The 15,944-nt window shown below is 43.0% G+C and overlaps 1 protein-coding gene across 1 annotated transcript in view; it reads left to right on the top strand.

Annotated features, from left to right (window-relative positions):
• Positions 1-15,944, top strand: part of LOC103069416 (growth hormone receptor) — a 759,777-nt gene that overhangs the window by 593,327 nt on the left and 150,506 nt on the right. The window contains exon 6 of the mRNA XM_007447633.1: positions 5,988-6,068. Coding sequence (XP_007447695.1) covers positions 5,988-6,068 — 81 coding nt within the window. The remainder of the gene's footprint in view (positions 1-5,987; positions 6,069-15,944) is intronic.

The raw sequence follows: 15,944 nt of genomic DNA, 5'->3' as shown, positions 1-15,944 counted from the left end.
CTTCCCTGCCTTACCCTGGGAGATGTACACATTACCTTATGATTATCCTTCCCCTCCCCTGGACTCTCATGTGATGTAAGTGCTTGACTGAAGAGTGAAGCCTCACGTATTGTGGCTGATTGCTTTACCATGTCCCTAGACCTCCTTTCCAGGACATACAGTGAGGGCCCCATTCCCAATCCCATGGAAACCTAAGACGGTCTATTTAATCACGAGTATCAGAAAGTGTAATAAATAGCTAGTATTGTTATATGCAGAGGGCAGGCCAAGTGCTTTGAATCAACATCTCATTCAGTTGCCTCCTGATTTTCTCATGAAAAGAGGAATAATATTATCATCTCCATATTAGAGATGAGTCACCTGAGGTTTGGTAAAGCCAGGATTTGAACCTGATCCACAACTTGTGCCCTGATCCCCTAAGCTCACCCTCTCTGTAGGTGAAGAGCAAGGATAACATCTGAGGTAGAGTCTGATGGTAATTTCTATAGACCTGGGAAAGTATCTATCAATGATTATTAACTAAATGTGACCATCTGACAGTGGAACAGATGGCATCAAATGAAATCAAGTGGCCAGGGTTCACTCAGTAGCACTGTCTCCTACCTCTTGTGTCAGTGTCAGCAGATTGTTTAATCTTTGTACCTGTTACCCCACCTGGAGCCTAGAGAATATCATCTACTTCCCCAGCTGGTGGTGTGCTGGGTCCAGCTCATGCTGGCTTGTGAATCCACATTCAGTGATGTCAGTGGTGCAGTGAATCCGTGTTAAGTGACTTGGTAGCTTAAAATCAGCCTTGGTGGAGGTATTCATACCACAGAGATTGGCAAATGCTACAAATCATGGCCCTTTTAAAATTATTATTCCAGAGAGACAGTTGTTAAATACTAGTGCACCACTGATTGTGACTCAAAGAGAGATACAATAAGAATTGTCACATTCTAAAGGTAAACAAAGGCACACTGGGTACCCTAAAAAAAACTTCTGTAAATATAATCTTACCTAAGTCTTCCGTGAATCTTTTATCCCCATCATTCTGCATTTGGGAAGACCTCTGGAAACATAACCATAATGATTTTATATGTCACTACAAATATACAATTTTATTTTGTGTATTGTTTTTATGAAAACAAATATGCTCCTCTAACAGTCTAATGTTTCTGAATGCAGATACAAACATATAAGCCATATAAATGTCAATTAGAAATATAATGCCACGTATGTAATTTAAAATCCTCTACTAGTCACGTTTAAAAAAAAAGAAATGGGGGATATTAGTTTTTAATATTTTATTCAACAATCCAAATTACGATTTTAACGTATAGTCAACATAAACGTTATTGAAATATTTTGCATCCTTTCTTGTACCAAGCCTTCAAAATCCATGTATATTTTATACTTACAGCACATCTCAATTTAGATCCTAACTTTTCATCAGAAACACTTGATCTGTACTTAGATTTTATAAAATGTACAGTTGAGAAAGGTTTACATACCCAATCTGTTCTTAATATACTTAATTAAATATTTAATTGAAATATTTAATTAAAATTTAGCTTATTTAATTCCTCAGTTGCACTAGCCACACTTCAAGTACTCAATAGTTATAGGTGACTGGTAGTAGCTGAACTGGTGACCATATATGCTCTATTTTTTGTTTTTTTATAAAAATGGAGGCGTATTATATATACCACTCCCAAAGGTTTTTTTTCCCCTCATACTGTACACATTTAAACTACCTTCCCGTCCTATATTCCCCACTGGATCCCTGCGAGGAGAGAAATCTCAGCGAGAGTAATGATATCAATAATGTCTGTGAATTTCTTCTCCCTCACTGATGGGAAGGAGATAAATTGACCTAAGGCATTTTGTGTCTGACCGATTTTCAAATGACCACCACCAAAAAGTGGATAATAACATGAACTCCAGATACAAACTGTTCAAATAAATGCCTGAAGCTAACTAGAATCGATCATTTCAAATACCCTTTGGGATAAGCCTCTTCCTTCTTCAGTGCTGAGTTCTTAGAAAAGCTTCACCAGGAAATCAATGAGATTCAGTTTTGCAATGTTTCATTAGTAATCAACCTAGCATCAGAAAGTACACATTTATTAGGTTGTCTACCTGGAGTCTTGGTTTTGCAATATAAACTCTTCTGCTTCTGTTGGGGTTTTTAATAAAATCAGCTCTCGCTCTTTCCATAGCAGAATCACTAGATCAGTAAAACAGACATTTGAGAAAACTTCTTATTTCTGATCAATTCAGCTGCCATTTTGATATTCTTCGTTACTTGGCCATAACAGAACTACAAGCTCCTAAATCTATTATTTTACTCTTCCCACTTATTAAAATGCTGACATCATACTTCTAAGGATGCTTTTGACCATTTTCCTTTTAAGTACTTGATGCAGATCAGAGAATCAGAGGGTGTAGGTGGTTTTGGGTGGTGGTTCGTTTTGTCGCTGACAAATTACTAACCAGATATGATCACATTTTTCCTGCATGGCTTCATATACTTTTTAATGTTACTTTTAATAAAGATGACGTGGGGATTCTTCACAAAATAGTCTTGTCTTCACATTAAATTTGTCTGCTACTCATCGTTTCTGTGTAGATATCTCTGAAATCCAGTAGTGATTTCTCTCTCAATGGTTTTGATTGCTTTCATAGTCTCCAGTGTGCCTTGTACAATGCTAGCAGCCACTGGTAGTTCAACAAATACTTGCTAATTTTAAATTAAAGAGAATGGAACCAATGGCTTTCTTTGCCTGGAGTTGGTTTTAACATGTTGGGAAAAAATAGTGTATTTAACCTCCGTCTCTTCTCATGTGTTTATGGACGATTTTACGGCCAAGGAACAAAAGTGTATCATTGGCCTCACTGGGATTTGGAGGCCTCCTGTGCTACGCAGTTTACAGAATTAAAACTCACGCCAGCTGGGTCACAGGGCTTTTCAAATGGCTCTCCCTTGAGGAAGGGGGAGCCGGCAAAATGCCTCAGGCACGTTGAGATTCGAATGGTGTGAGTTCCCTTCTGCAAAAATAGAAGCCTCCTTCCCTCACCCCAGTGAACATCGTGCCATGTGGCTATGGCCAAAGAATGCATAAATATCATTAGAAATTTAGAGAGGGATTTTCCCTAGGAAAATACTGCAAACTTTATAAACCCAATAGACTAAGGTACAATTTAATAGATTCCTTTGAACAATGCCTGCCTCTAGTTAGATTATTATATCAGGAAAAGGAAAGAAAGGGGTTTTCTCCTGCTCACATCTGGCACATCACTGATAGATTCAAGTTCCAAACTTTGTGTGTTGGCACTCTGTCCTTTCCCAGGGACATTTTATCTCCTCCAGAACCTAATAAAAGAGGACCCTCTCATCTAGAAGCTGCCACGCAGCACCCTGCATCACTGAAGGGGAAAGCCTACAGTCAAATCGGCCCAGGCCAATGAACGTTCTGTTCATGTGATGGCACTAAAGAGAGTTCACTATGGGGGTGCAAGGAGAGGGGGGAGTGCAAAGGGGACCGCTTTCGGAGTTATCCCCACTGAGCCAGCAACAGTGGACTGGGAGTGTTAATGTCTAAGGAAACCCTTAGCCCTTATTGAATCCAGCCACATTGCTTTATCCTCTTCTCTGTTCCCACCCCTAGTTAGAGCCTTAGAGTTGGGAGTCCCTATGCCCTGCTCTCATTGGCAGTGAACCATTCTCTTCCATGTGGGAGGATGGCCGTTTTAAATACCTCCTTTTCTGCTGTCAGAGTGTGCAAACAGTTTTCTGGTTAATTTTGCTTTGGGGATTCTGATTTGTTTTGTGAGATAGAATGTATTCTGTGGAGATGTGTTTGGCTCATAAAGAAACTGTTGCAATAATCAGTTCCTTATTTGGGAGAGGCGAAGTTCATTTGTAGGCAGCAGCTTTCAAAAGATTGGGGATGGGAGGGCGCCAACTACGATTCGTCTGAAGCAAAATTCACTTGTCTCTGGCATCTGCCAAGTCTCTTTGAGAATTTCGAAGGGGTAACTTCGAAACCAGAGGAAGCATCCTTCTGGGAAATGCAAACCTGTTCATATCCTTATTCAGCTGGGGAGCATACAGTGTTGCCTGGGAATGGGGCTCACTGTTAAAACCCAACATCAAGAGAGCCTGTGGCAGAGGAGGGAGGCTTCTTTACCCGACACGTGGTGTGTTGAGGGATGGCGAGTAAAAGTAGCACTAAGTACAGAATCCAGTTCCTCAATGCTTTTCCTCCTTAAAAAAATACTTGTAAAACAGAATTTAAAAGGAAATATCCAGTTACCCAGAGGATAGCATTTTCAACCTATAACGTATTTGTTTTTAGCCTTTTTATGTATTTCTGCTGGAGACTTCAAACTATGATTACGGTGGCCTGTTCACCTAGGAGTAAAGGACCTTGGGAGAGATGCTCAGTGAAAGTAGCTGGGGATGATGCAAGGCCATGAGCCCAGAGCCTTCCAGGTTAAGAATTTAAAACATGGGTGTTATAATAACCACAACTCACATTAGTGTGAACTCTCACAGTTGGCAAAGTGTGTTCATCTACGCCGTGACACTCAGTCCTATGAATGACCCCATGGGGCAGTGTATGTGGGGCATCCTCATGCATGTGGGCTACACCTGGATATTCAGACGCAGGGAGAGATTTCATTCACCTAGAGATGTCTTCTTAGAATTTTTTAACAACGTTAAAATCATATAGAGTTTAAAAAAATGATGCATCATCCACTGTCTAGAAATGAAAGTGTAGACTGTGAGACATTTACTACCTATTCAGAATTACACAGCCATTACCCGGACCACAGCATTCCACTATCTGTGAAAACAAACATTTGTGTTCATCGTTTCAGTTTGATTAGGGGTAGCAGAGGGCTATTTTATTACTGTCAAGAATGTACAGTAATAAAAATAAGTCCAGTAGAGGCACTGGTGGAGCTCCCCAGTATGATGATCAGATTTGCCTGAGTGACTTGTAAAGTACTGTAATTTCATGGAAATATTGCAGCTAAGCTTTAAAGTAGTTGGCGTTAGTCGTCAGATGTAGCAACAGCTCTCCAAAGGGCAGTCTGCTGAGTTCATTTTAAGCCAGCCAAACTTGTCTCTAGAGATCCAGGAGGTGGACACCTGGTCTGTTTATTCCCAAGAAGCTTCATTTCCTCCAGGTAAAGGTGTATGCTGGCTGAGGCATGCTGATGTGCTCCCCCACTCATCAAACCAAAGGCTTCAAGGTGTGGCCACACTTGGGATTCCAAATGGCCAGCCCAGCCACAAACGGACCCTTCTTAGAGTCTGAGGTGTTCACATTCCTGGGCCTTTCAGAGACCACATTCCTCCTGAAACCCACAAGGACACCAGGTGTCCTAGGGGAGGCCACCTAGGAAGCACCAGTGTTTTGTTTTCTTTTGCTTCTCACCTCCTTACTGCTGCCTCTGGTTAAACCTCCTTAGAATGGCTCATTAGCACAGTGTTTTGAGTGTTAATGGAGCTCTTTTGTTCACTGGGACACACACTGGAGAAGTTTTACTACTACTGAAGTGGGTTGTTTTGTTTTCCCTTTTATGGGCTGTCCAGCTCAAGGCCCCTTGCTTGGTGATACTGCTGAAGAGTTTCTATTTCCAGATCAGATTAAAGTGAACCACACACTGCCCAGTTATGGAAGCAATGCGTGGGGGTCATTTGTTGTGTGGTGGTCCTATGGCTGCCGGCCAGGATGTGAAAATCTCTAGTGTCCATTTTATTTCCTGAGGCAGGCACCCACCGGAAGTAGAATTTATTACAACCTGCTGTTTGCGCTCATGAAAAGTATGACAACGTGAGACTCCAGGGCAGTGAAAGACTTACAAAGATTCCTTCTAGAGCTGCTGTGCATGTCAGCTCATTCATAATTTAGCCAGTCTTTAAACAATTTTTAATGAAAATAGTCTACTTTTAATTGCTTAGCTTTATCTTATTCCTCTTTGTATGATCACAGGTCCTACAGGTATGGATCTCTGGCAGCTGCTGTTGACCTTGGCAGTGGCAGGCTCAAGTGATGCTTTTTCTGGGAGTCAAGGTGAGTTCTGCTTTTCCATTCCCACCCGCAGTGTTTTGAAACCACACTGAACTTTATTTCTTAAATCTAAGTTCTCTGGATGATGTAATTAGAAGAGGTAAGTTTTAAGTAGCAGTAAATAGAAAACCTGTTGTAGCTTTAAAATCGCAAACCAGGAGGACGTTTCTGGGGATGTTTTTAGGAGGAAAACAGTAGTCAGCTTTGGCATCTGATGTTTCCACGTCAAAAATAAATGCTGCAAATCATGCTGAGGGCATTTCTGGTGAAGGCAAGCCAGGTCTCTTGGTCCTCAGGCTCTGGGGGAGAGATTGAAATTGCACTGAAGGATTATTAACGTACTGATCACTCAGCTCATCTGTGACTAAGGATATCATAGCCTATTTCCAGAGCTCAGAATTAAGTCCTCTTAAACATATTCTCTGAGAGTGGAAATTGCAGATTTCAAATAAATTTTACCTCTTACTCTCTGGGTGATTACCATTTGGCTAAATCTGGAGGAGGAAACACCCGAAATAGTTGGATAATATACTCAAAGTCACGAGTTTCCTTGGCCATCTCTGTAAGTCTCCCTCCCTCTTTATACCCTCTTCCTATTGGAAGAGTTGCCATGTATTCAAACTTAGGTCTCACACAGCAATAACTGGAACAGGAGAGAAATGAAAGGGAATGAAAAGTACTGTTCTGCCCAGAAAGAAAACTGTGCTCGTAACGAGGGTGGGAGATGTTTTAAAATATCATCTTGAGTACTTGATTTTTTTTCTTGCTTGAGCTTCAACAAAAGAAAGAAATCATCATTTCTCCTATTCTGTGATACCACAGTCACTTGTTGCTTTAAGAGCGGCCAACTCGCCTACTTACCAGGCAACTCATCTTGGAAAACACAGTTTAGCAGCAGAAGTAGTGCCTTGAAATGTCCTCCCTGACCTTCGAGCCAAAAATAAATCCCTAGTAGTGAGCTGCTGAGGGCAACCGGAGTAACTAAGAAAACAAGAAGTGTAAAATATGTTATTTTATCTCCTAAAACAATTTAAAAATATTTATAGAAAAGAAGTCACAATTGTTTGAAATATTTTGGGGTCTCTCTGGTGTTATACTGTCAACATTTTGCAAGTCAAACATGGAGGGAATTGCAGGCTCCATGTCAGCAGCTTTTCCCATGGCTGGTTTTAGACCCTGGTTCTGAGCCAAAGAATTACAGCTGAGATCCTCTGCTATTCCAAAGTCATGGTGGTTAGGTCTCTACTTTCTTCATTAAGGTGACTTTCACTCCACTGGGCAGGGCTCGAGGAATTTAAAAGACTTGTGAAATGAAAAGCATGGCAAAGGAAATCTTTAGAGAAAATTTAAAACGTATCCTCAGCTAAAAGACTAGAGCTCAAGTTACATTTTTGACCTAGAGAGTCGGCAAACAGCACCTATTTCAACTGCTTTGACATTTTAGCAAGCCTTTAACTTCATAGAGGAAACAAAACCATTAGCTGGCTTTATGTTTGCTTTTTTTTTTGCTTTCTGATAGTTTTGTGTTTGCTTTGTTTATTTGGGGGGAGCAGAGCATAAGAAAATGCAATGGTTTATAGTAAATACAAATCACATAGTTTAACATTACTTACACATACTAAGTAATTTAGCAAAGGAAAAAAATTTCTTCTTTTCTTTTTCTTAGTAGGCTAACCAAATTCCTTTGGAATATGTGGCTACTCCAAAGTTCTTACCTCAAAATGGCCTGGGGATTGTTAAGGACGCGGTATGATGTTTATATAAGAAGGTGCAGATGAGTGTGTTTGAACATGAGCCGTGTGTGTGGTGTGTGTGTGTGTGTGTGTGTGTGTGTGTGTGTGTGTGTGTGTGTGTGTTTGCTGGCGCTGGCCACTTATCCGATGAGTTCAGCCAGAGCGATCTCCTGATATGACATGGATTGAATCTCAGATGACATTCATGGGCCATGTGTTTCTTTTTCTGCCAGGTCTGGATTGTACCCAAATCACTTTATTTTTATTTTCTCTCCCATTGTATGAGGTAGACTAAAAATGTAAGAGAGGACTTAAAAAAAAAAAAAAAGATGCTACTGTAGTTTCACCAGCCATTCATTGAATTAAGTTTAGTCAGTGGAAGAGGTGGCACAGCTGAGGAAAGGAACTGGGAAGCATCACGGGGAGAAAAGCTGCCCAGGAGCTGGGAGGAGATGACAGATCTGCATGCCTGAGGAACGTTGGCACTTAAAGCCTTGAGCGGGGCTCTTCTTGCTTAGGCAGATGAGCAATTTAAAATATGCTGGCCCTAAGAGGATTTTTTTATTAAGTCTAATTGCCCTCTTGGAAATTTAATGAGAACTAAGCATCGAACAGTGCCACCATTGTATTAGCTAAAGTGTTGTAATTGATGCTCTCTGTTTGTCTTTCATCCTTAATATTAATTAGTCTTTACATCTGATCCTCAAGGCAGGTTACATACTCTCAGGGAGAATTTCTTTCTTTTTCTTTTTTTTCTGGATGTACCACAGTTTATTTAATTTTTTAAATTAAAATATAGTTGATTTACAATATTATATTAGTTTCAGGTGTACAGCCTAGTGACTCGGTACTTTTATAGATTATATTCCATTCCAAGTCATTACAAAATGATGGCTGTAATTCCTCGTGCTGTACAATATATGCGTTTGGCTTATCTATTTTATATGTAGTAGTTAGTACCTCTTAATCCCCTCCCCCTACCTTGCCCCTCCCCCTCCCCTCTCCCCGCTGGTAACTACTAGTTTGTTCTCTGTATCTGTGAGTCTGTTCTCTTTTGCTGTATACGTTTGTTTGTTTTATTTTTTAGATTTCACAAATAAGTGATATCATGCAGTATTTGTCTTTCTCTGTCTGACTTTTTTCACTAAGCATAATACCCTCCAGGTCCATCCATGTTGCTGCAAATGGCAGAATTTCATTCTTTTTTATGGCTGAGTAATATTCCATTGTGTGTGTGTGTGTGTGTGTGTGTGTGTGTGTGTGTGTGTGTGTGTATATATATATATATATATACACCATATCCTTTTTATCAGTTTGTCTGTTGACACTTGGGTTGCTTCCATGTCTTGGCTATTGTAAATAGTGCTACTATGAACATTGGGGTGCATGTGTCTTTTCAAATTAGTGTTTTCATTTTTTCTGGATATATATCCAGGAGTGGAGTGGATGGATCATACGGTAGTTCTATTTTTAGTTTTTTGAAGAACTGCCATACTGTTTTCCATAGTGGCTGCCCCAATTTACATTCCCACCAACAGTGTAGAAGTGCTCTCAGGAAGAATTTCTTATTCCAAAATCAGGAATGAGCAACGTTTCATTTTCAGAGGGCTTCACAGGGTTGAACTGTCAACTGGTTACATCAGAACTGCTGCTCCTGGGCTTCCCTGGTGGCGCAGTGGTTGGGAATCTGCCTGCCAATGCAGGGGACACGGGTTCAAGCCCTGGTCCGGGAAGATCCCACATGCCGCAGAGCAACTAAGCCTGTGCGCCACATCTCCTGAGCCTGCACTCTAGAGCCCACGAGTCACAACTACTGAGCCCGTGCGCCTGGAGCCCGTGCTCCGCAACAAGAGAAGCCACCACCATGAGAAGCCAGCGCACCTCAACGAAGAGTAGCCCCCGCTCGCCACAACTAGAGAAAGCCTGTGTGCAGCAACGAAGACCCAGTGCAGCCAAGAATAAATAAAAATGAAAATAAATTAATTAAAAAAGAAACTGCTGCTTCTGCAAAGATGATTTTAATGAGAAATGTGCGTAAAGACTTAAATGGATACAAATATTCTTCTGAGGAGCACCTGTTATACGTTGTTATACCTCTCCTATTTCTGTTGGTCCACAAGTGAGCATCCTCTTTGACCTCAGCAGTGTAAGGTGGGAGCAGGCTAGCCCCGACCTGATGAAGTTCAGTCTAGTTAGGGTATGAGGAACTTCTAGAGTTTAATGAGAGACTGTATAGTTTTAAGGTCTAGATTGTGTGATGAATATGGATGGCCAAGATGCTCTAAAAAAGGCTAAATTAAGGTGGACTGGAATAGTTAATTCAACAAATTCAACGTACAGATATTTCTTTAGAGCTTTCCATTTTTAAAGATTGAAATTACGGCTATGAGGTAAACAGTGATTCTTCCCTCAAGGAATTTATCATGACTTAAGAGATCAGGAATATGTATAAAGAACTACTGTATGAGGCAGAATGTATTAACTATAGAAATAGTGGCCTGAACTACACTCTTTAAGAGGAGTGAAGAGAGGAGAGTCACCTCAGGATGTGGTGAAGCCCAGGGAGCTTCACAGGGGATGTTGGTGTTATTTCAGCAGATATTAGAATACTGGGTTAAGACTCTGAAAGGCCTAGAAGAGCAGGGAGTGGCTGCAGGAATAGCGTGTGTGATAAAGGAACAAAATAAAAGACGTGCACAGGTGTAGATATGAGGTGTACGCGGAGAACAAGTCAGCCAGTCACTGGGTTTACGCTATGTACGGGGCACTGTGCTAGGAATGAGTGGTTCTGTTTCACACACACAGCATCCAGCTGAGGTTTTTTGAGCACTTACTTTGTGGAAGGCGTACGATTAATTTGGCCAGAGTGCATGGCACATGAGCACTGTGTTTGCAATTATTCCCTTTGGACGTAAACTTAGGTCAATGAACTCGAGTTAAATTACAGAAGGTCTAGAGATGGCAAAAACTTCATGGAAAAGGCAAGTCTTGCTGGGTCTTGAAGGATGGGTAGTATTTTGGAGAGGAAGCAAGTCATAGCTCTTAAAGTTGTAGGCCAGGTAAGAGGTTCATGATGGTACTCTGTGTGTGTGTGTGTGTGTGTGTGTGTGTGTGTGTGTGTGTGTGTGTGTGTGTGATATTTATATAAAGCATATACAGGGGATTCCCTGGCGGTCTAGTGGTTAGGATTCCGCGCTTTCACTGCCAGGGCCGGGGTCTGATCCCTGGTCGGGGAACCAAGATCCCGCAAGCCACCTGGTGCAGCCAGAAAAAAAAAACTATTTATGTGTAATATATGTGTGTGTGTATACATGGCATGGTTTGTAGGCAAAGCACATAATTAGTATCTCATCACTCTAAATATCATTCCATACCAGTCAAGATAAAAACCTTACACTAGAAGTGAGATGCCATGTCCCAAAGGAACCAGGATCCCCCAAATAATGTTCTTTGTATACCTTTGAACATTTTTCGTAAACTTATGCAAACACACACAGCACTTGTGTGAAAGAAAAGACACCTCTATTCTCATTGCTGACAGATAGGAAATAATGACACAGTGGCAGGAACATTTTATTTTTTCTAAATAAACCTTACACTTTCATGCCCCTTTGCTTGTGAAGCTCCCCAGAGCCCTAAGAGCTTCAGGACATACAGGATATATTTCAAGCAAGTATTAGAGTCATGGCTGTAGTTGGTAAACAGTGAAGCGTGAGCCTGTTAAAAATGTTTTCAAGGGCTTCCCTGGTGGCGCAGTGGTTGAGAGTCCACCTGCCGATGCAGGGGACACGGGTTCGTGCCCCGGTCCGGGAAGATCCCACATGCCGCGGAGCGGCTGGGCCCGTGAGCCATGGCCGCTGAGCCTGCGCGTCCGGAGCCTGTGCTCCGCAACGGGAGAGGCCACAACAGTGAGAGGCCCGCATACCGAAAAAAAAAAATGTTTTCAAGAAGGAACAATGTGCACTTTCCTTGAATGCACACTGGAAGTGAGGGAGAAAGCATAGAGCTTAAGATTACTGCTGTCTTTACTTCAAGAGGCAGGAAGAAATCTCAGTCTCTTCTAGTGCCGTGGACATTAGCAGACCTACATCACCTGGTCTTCCTTGATGTCACAGATGCTATGACGCCAGAGTTCAGGTCATAGCAGGCCAGGCGACGGAGCTTCTGATCTCATCTACCTGGATGATGCCAATGGAAGATATGCATAGACCTTTGTGTGTGATGAGGACTTTTAGCAAGTTTTTATCGAGCACGTTTATGAATTCAAGGATGAATTTTGAATTTATGTTTCTACCTTTAAGGAGCTCGTGGTCTATAGAAGAGAAGACAGATAAGTAAACCTAATTTAATCATGGCTCCCTAAGGTTATTAAAGAGTTTTAAGCAGGGTAATAATACTGTTAGATTGTCCTTTTGGAAATACAGCCGGTAATCGAGTCAAAGTGAATTGGAGAGCGATGAATGCGGAGGAAGATGGTTGTAATAGGTTAGGAGAGACGATGCAAGTGTGCCAGTGGTGGCTAAAACAAAACAGATGGATTATAGACAGATGTTGTGGAGTACTCGGAGTCCAATTACATGTGGATTTCTTCCAATTACATGTTATCAACATCAGCAGTGACTTGCTTTTAATAGAGTGAAGCCCTGGGACACAGCTCGGCCTATTAGCAGTGAAGGAACAGCTCTGTGTAGGGGGAGACACTGAGACTGATGACAGCAGAGTATCTAAGCGAACTTTCTTTTGTGCCATTTCCCTGAGCCCCTCCTGCCTGTGCCCAGCCCAGGTCCCACGGCTGTCTGCTCCCCTCTGCAGTGTGTCTGTGCTATGGCTTGGTCACTGTGCCCTGAGGGTCCACAGTGGGGACAAAGGCCTGAGCGCCATACCTATGTAGTCTCTGCACATTCATGACTCAATCCCAAGACCTTGACATACCCCCAGATATTTGATCATCCCTAGAATATGTACTTATCTCATGGAATGTAATAAAATATACGCAGGATGAATCAAGGGCAGCAGAGTTATGCACTGAGCAGAATCTGGGAGGTCGGCAAAGCTTACACAGTAGCTACGTGACTCACCTCTATGAAGCAGCTGGCAGTGTGAGTGATGAGGTTTGTGCCTCAGCTAATTAGTATTAAAAGGACTGGGACCACCCAAGAATAGCCTGAACCTTAAACGTTCAGGTCACACATGCCGATGATGAACCATACTTCCAATCTTCTGCCTTAGATTATAGGACAATCATCTGCCAACCATTACAGGACAAGAGCCGGTCCTGGTGTGCAAAATGTCTCCACACCACTTTGGTTCAGTAGCCTAAACTCGGGCTTCTGTTATGGGAGGACAGGAACGGGGTTGACGGAATGTGTTTGATGTGTCGTGCCGGCCACCAGCTCTTGTTCATTGACACACCTGGGTTTCTGCCTCTAGTGGAAGCTAACCCAAGTGTAACTGTGCAGCAGTCCACACTGGCTTGGACTGGCCCGGCCAGCCTCTCCCTGCCTGATATCCTCCACAGCTAGGGCCCCAGGGTCCCTCAGTCACCCAGCATCTTTTCCCTAGGAAAACCCTCTCAGGAAGAAGCTGTGGGTGGTGGTTTTCTTCTCACCCTGATTTTAAGTCAATGTGTTACTTTGGTTTAATTTAAACCCTTAACCTTAAACTCGATGATATAGAATTCTAGGCGGTTCAGAGCCACCCGCAAAGGCATCTTTGGGGCCTATCGCCTGCGCCTTGTAACTGCCTGCTAGACATAGCTATGGATGCCAAACTTGTCATCAGGCAGAGTCACCAGCAGCCACAGCCCAAGGACCACCATCAGTTTTCACAAGCAGCAGGCATCAGGGTCCCATTTGGGCTCTTCCAGAATCACTCACAGGCTGTCAACAGTGTCATCCCTCAGACTCAGAGCAAAGCTTCCTTCTCGTCTGTAGTTAGCAGCATAAGGGTGGTGATGATGTGTGACATAAACACACTTTGAAATCGGATGCAACTGATCGTACAGAGAGGATTCCATGGCGCCCCGTCTGGCCGGCACTGCACAGCCCGGGAGGCCCAGGGGCCTGGAGCACTTCAGCCTCAGCTGCAAATCAGTCTTCTCTGGTCTGTATTTCCCAACTTCGTCCAAAATGAATCCACGATATTTCATCAGATACATCTATCAGGAATCTCTGTTTCTGTTTCTGTCACAACTTACCAGCCTTAAGCCTTAACCTTAACTAACTACAGTGTCTGTGTTACAGCTCCACAGCAGGGTTGCAGGTATTAGAGTGTGGAGGCTCATGTCCCAACCACGGAGGGAATGTTTCAAGACGTTGTTTGTTGTTTTAGAAGCTTTCCCCAAGATGCAGCACACAGGAATGGGCAGAAGGGCAGCCAGTGGTGGGGGATCAGGGGTTTGGGGAGGCGACATTTGTTTTGTGTCTCTCTTCTAAATGAAGTTGTCGTGACATCTGTGTTTTAAGTTGTGTGACAAATTCTGGATTGAGCTTGAAATATACACAATTTGTTTTCGAATGATTGACAGAATGACCACTGCGTACTCTGTGTAATAAATAGTTATGGATTAAAACGCACTAGAGGGCTTCCCTGGTGGCGCAGTGGTTGAGAGTCCGCCTGCCGATGCAGGGGACACGGGTTCGTGCCCCGGTCCGGGAAGATCCCACATGCCGCGGAGCGGCTGGGCCCGTGAGCCATGGCCGCTGAGCCTGCGCGTCCGGAGGCCACAGCAGTGAGAGGCCCGCGTACCGCAAAAAAAAACCTCACTAGACCTGAAAATTCATGGAGGATGTTTTGTTCACCCCTGTATCCCCTCCTCTAGCATTCTGACAAATGGAGTAGCTCTTCATTTTATTTAAGGAAATCAACATCTAAATCCCGACCTGGAACTTTCCCAGTAATTGTCCACAATTGTCACTAATGCTCTGTTATGTCCAGCCCCAACCAGGGCAGAGGCTGGATTTGGACCCCCTTCCAGTAGAAAGTGTCTGGAAATAGCTGTGCAACTGTAGAAGCTATTCTCCAAGAAGCCCCAAGTATCCCTGTGCCCAACCCGAAGCCCTGCTTTGTGGCCTTTCCCTGTGGATGGAATGCTCTCATTTTCCTGCCGTATACTTCAGATGCACCCAGGGTCAGAACTTTGCCCAACACACCAATGCCTGGGAGCCTGATGCCCTTTATAAGTCTTGCCAACCTTTTCCCAGGTGACTGGACTCTGTACCCCATGCACCAGCTACTGGCCAACATCCTGCATTGAATAAACCAGTCACCCAGCACCTACCCCTGACACCACCTTTATCTGTGCCCCACCTACCTGATTAAATCTCCTCAAATATTGACAGAGAGGTATAATGAGGCCTGCAGATTCCAAATTCAAGTTTTCTCTGCCCCTTCAGACATTGAACTTTAGGTTACGAAAGACCGTGGCTAGGGATCTTATGGAGAGCTAGATCAGTTTTCCCAGCCACATCCCTTAAATATCAGGTTTTCCCAGTTTCCAATGAGAGCCCATCCTGAAGTATGAAACTCTCAAAATTAAATCAGGTTATATGATAAAATCCTTAATTTCTTCATCCATGAATATGGAAAAAAGTTGTATTTTGTGTAATCTAATCTTTTAGTAAAATCTTGCAAATTTGTAAAAGGAGAAATAACGTTCAGAATATTTGACTTGTGGATAGCTGTGTGTTATTAAGTATTAATAGACTTACATTAGTGGAGATTGAATTGGTGATGTTTACCATGCCTTGGCTTCCCCCAAACTGAGAGCTCAGTTTTTTAGGAAAGGATCATTTTGTGGCTGTGTAACATTCAGGACCAATCCTCCTCCCTCCGCTACCCAACCAGTGGGCCAGCAGCTTCCTTGGCTGAAGCAAGAAGCACCATGCTTTTTTTTTTTTTTTTTTTTTTTTTTAAAGAGAGCAGGGCAGTCGGGGAAGTGGGGGAACCAGACAAAGAGCCCTGCCCCATGTCAGGGCACAGTCGGGCCAGATTAGCTTGTGAGGTGGAGAATGCAGTGAATTACCGAGGTGCTGTGCTCAGACAGCCCAGGCCAAGTTTACAAACTGGTTTGTGATTGTGCCCGGCTTCCCTTGTGAGCCGTGCCAGCACCATAGTCTCTGGGTGTTTGCTCTGAACTTCATAAGCA

Source organism: Lipotes vexillifer, unplaced genomic scaffold (assembly GCF_000442215.2).
Source record: "Lipotes vexillifer unplaced genomic scaffold, Lipotes_vexillifer_v1.1 scaffold386, whole genome shotgun sequence".
Taxonomy (NCBI): Eukaryota; Metazoa; Chordata; class Mammalia; order Artiodactyla; family Lipotidae; genus Lipotes; species Lipotes vexillifer.
The sequence above is the reverse complement of the archived record's forward strand: the minus strand, read 5'-3'. Positions and strand labels throughout refer to the sequence as shown.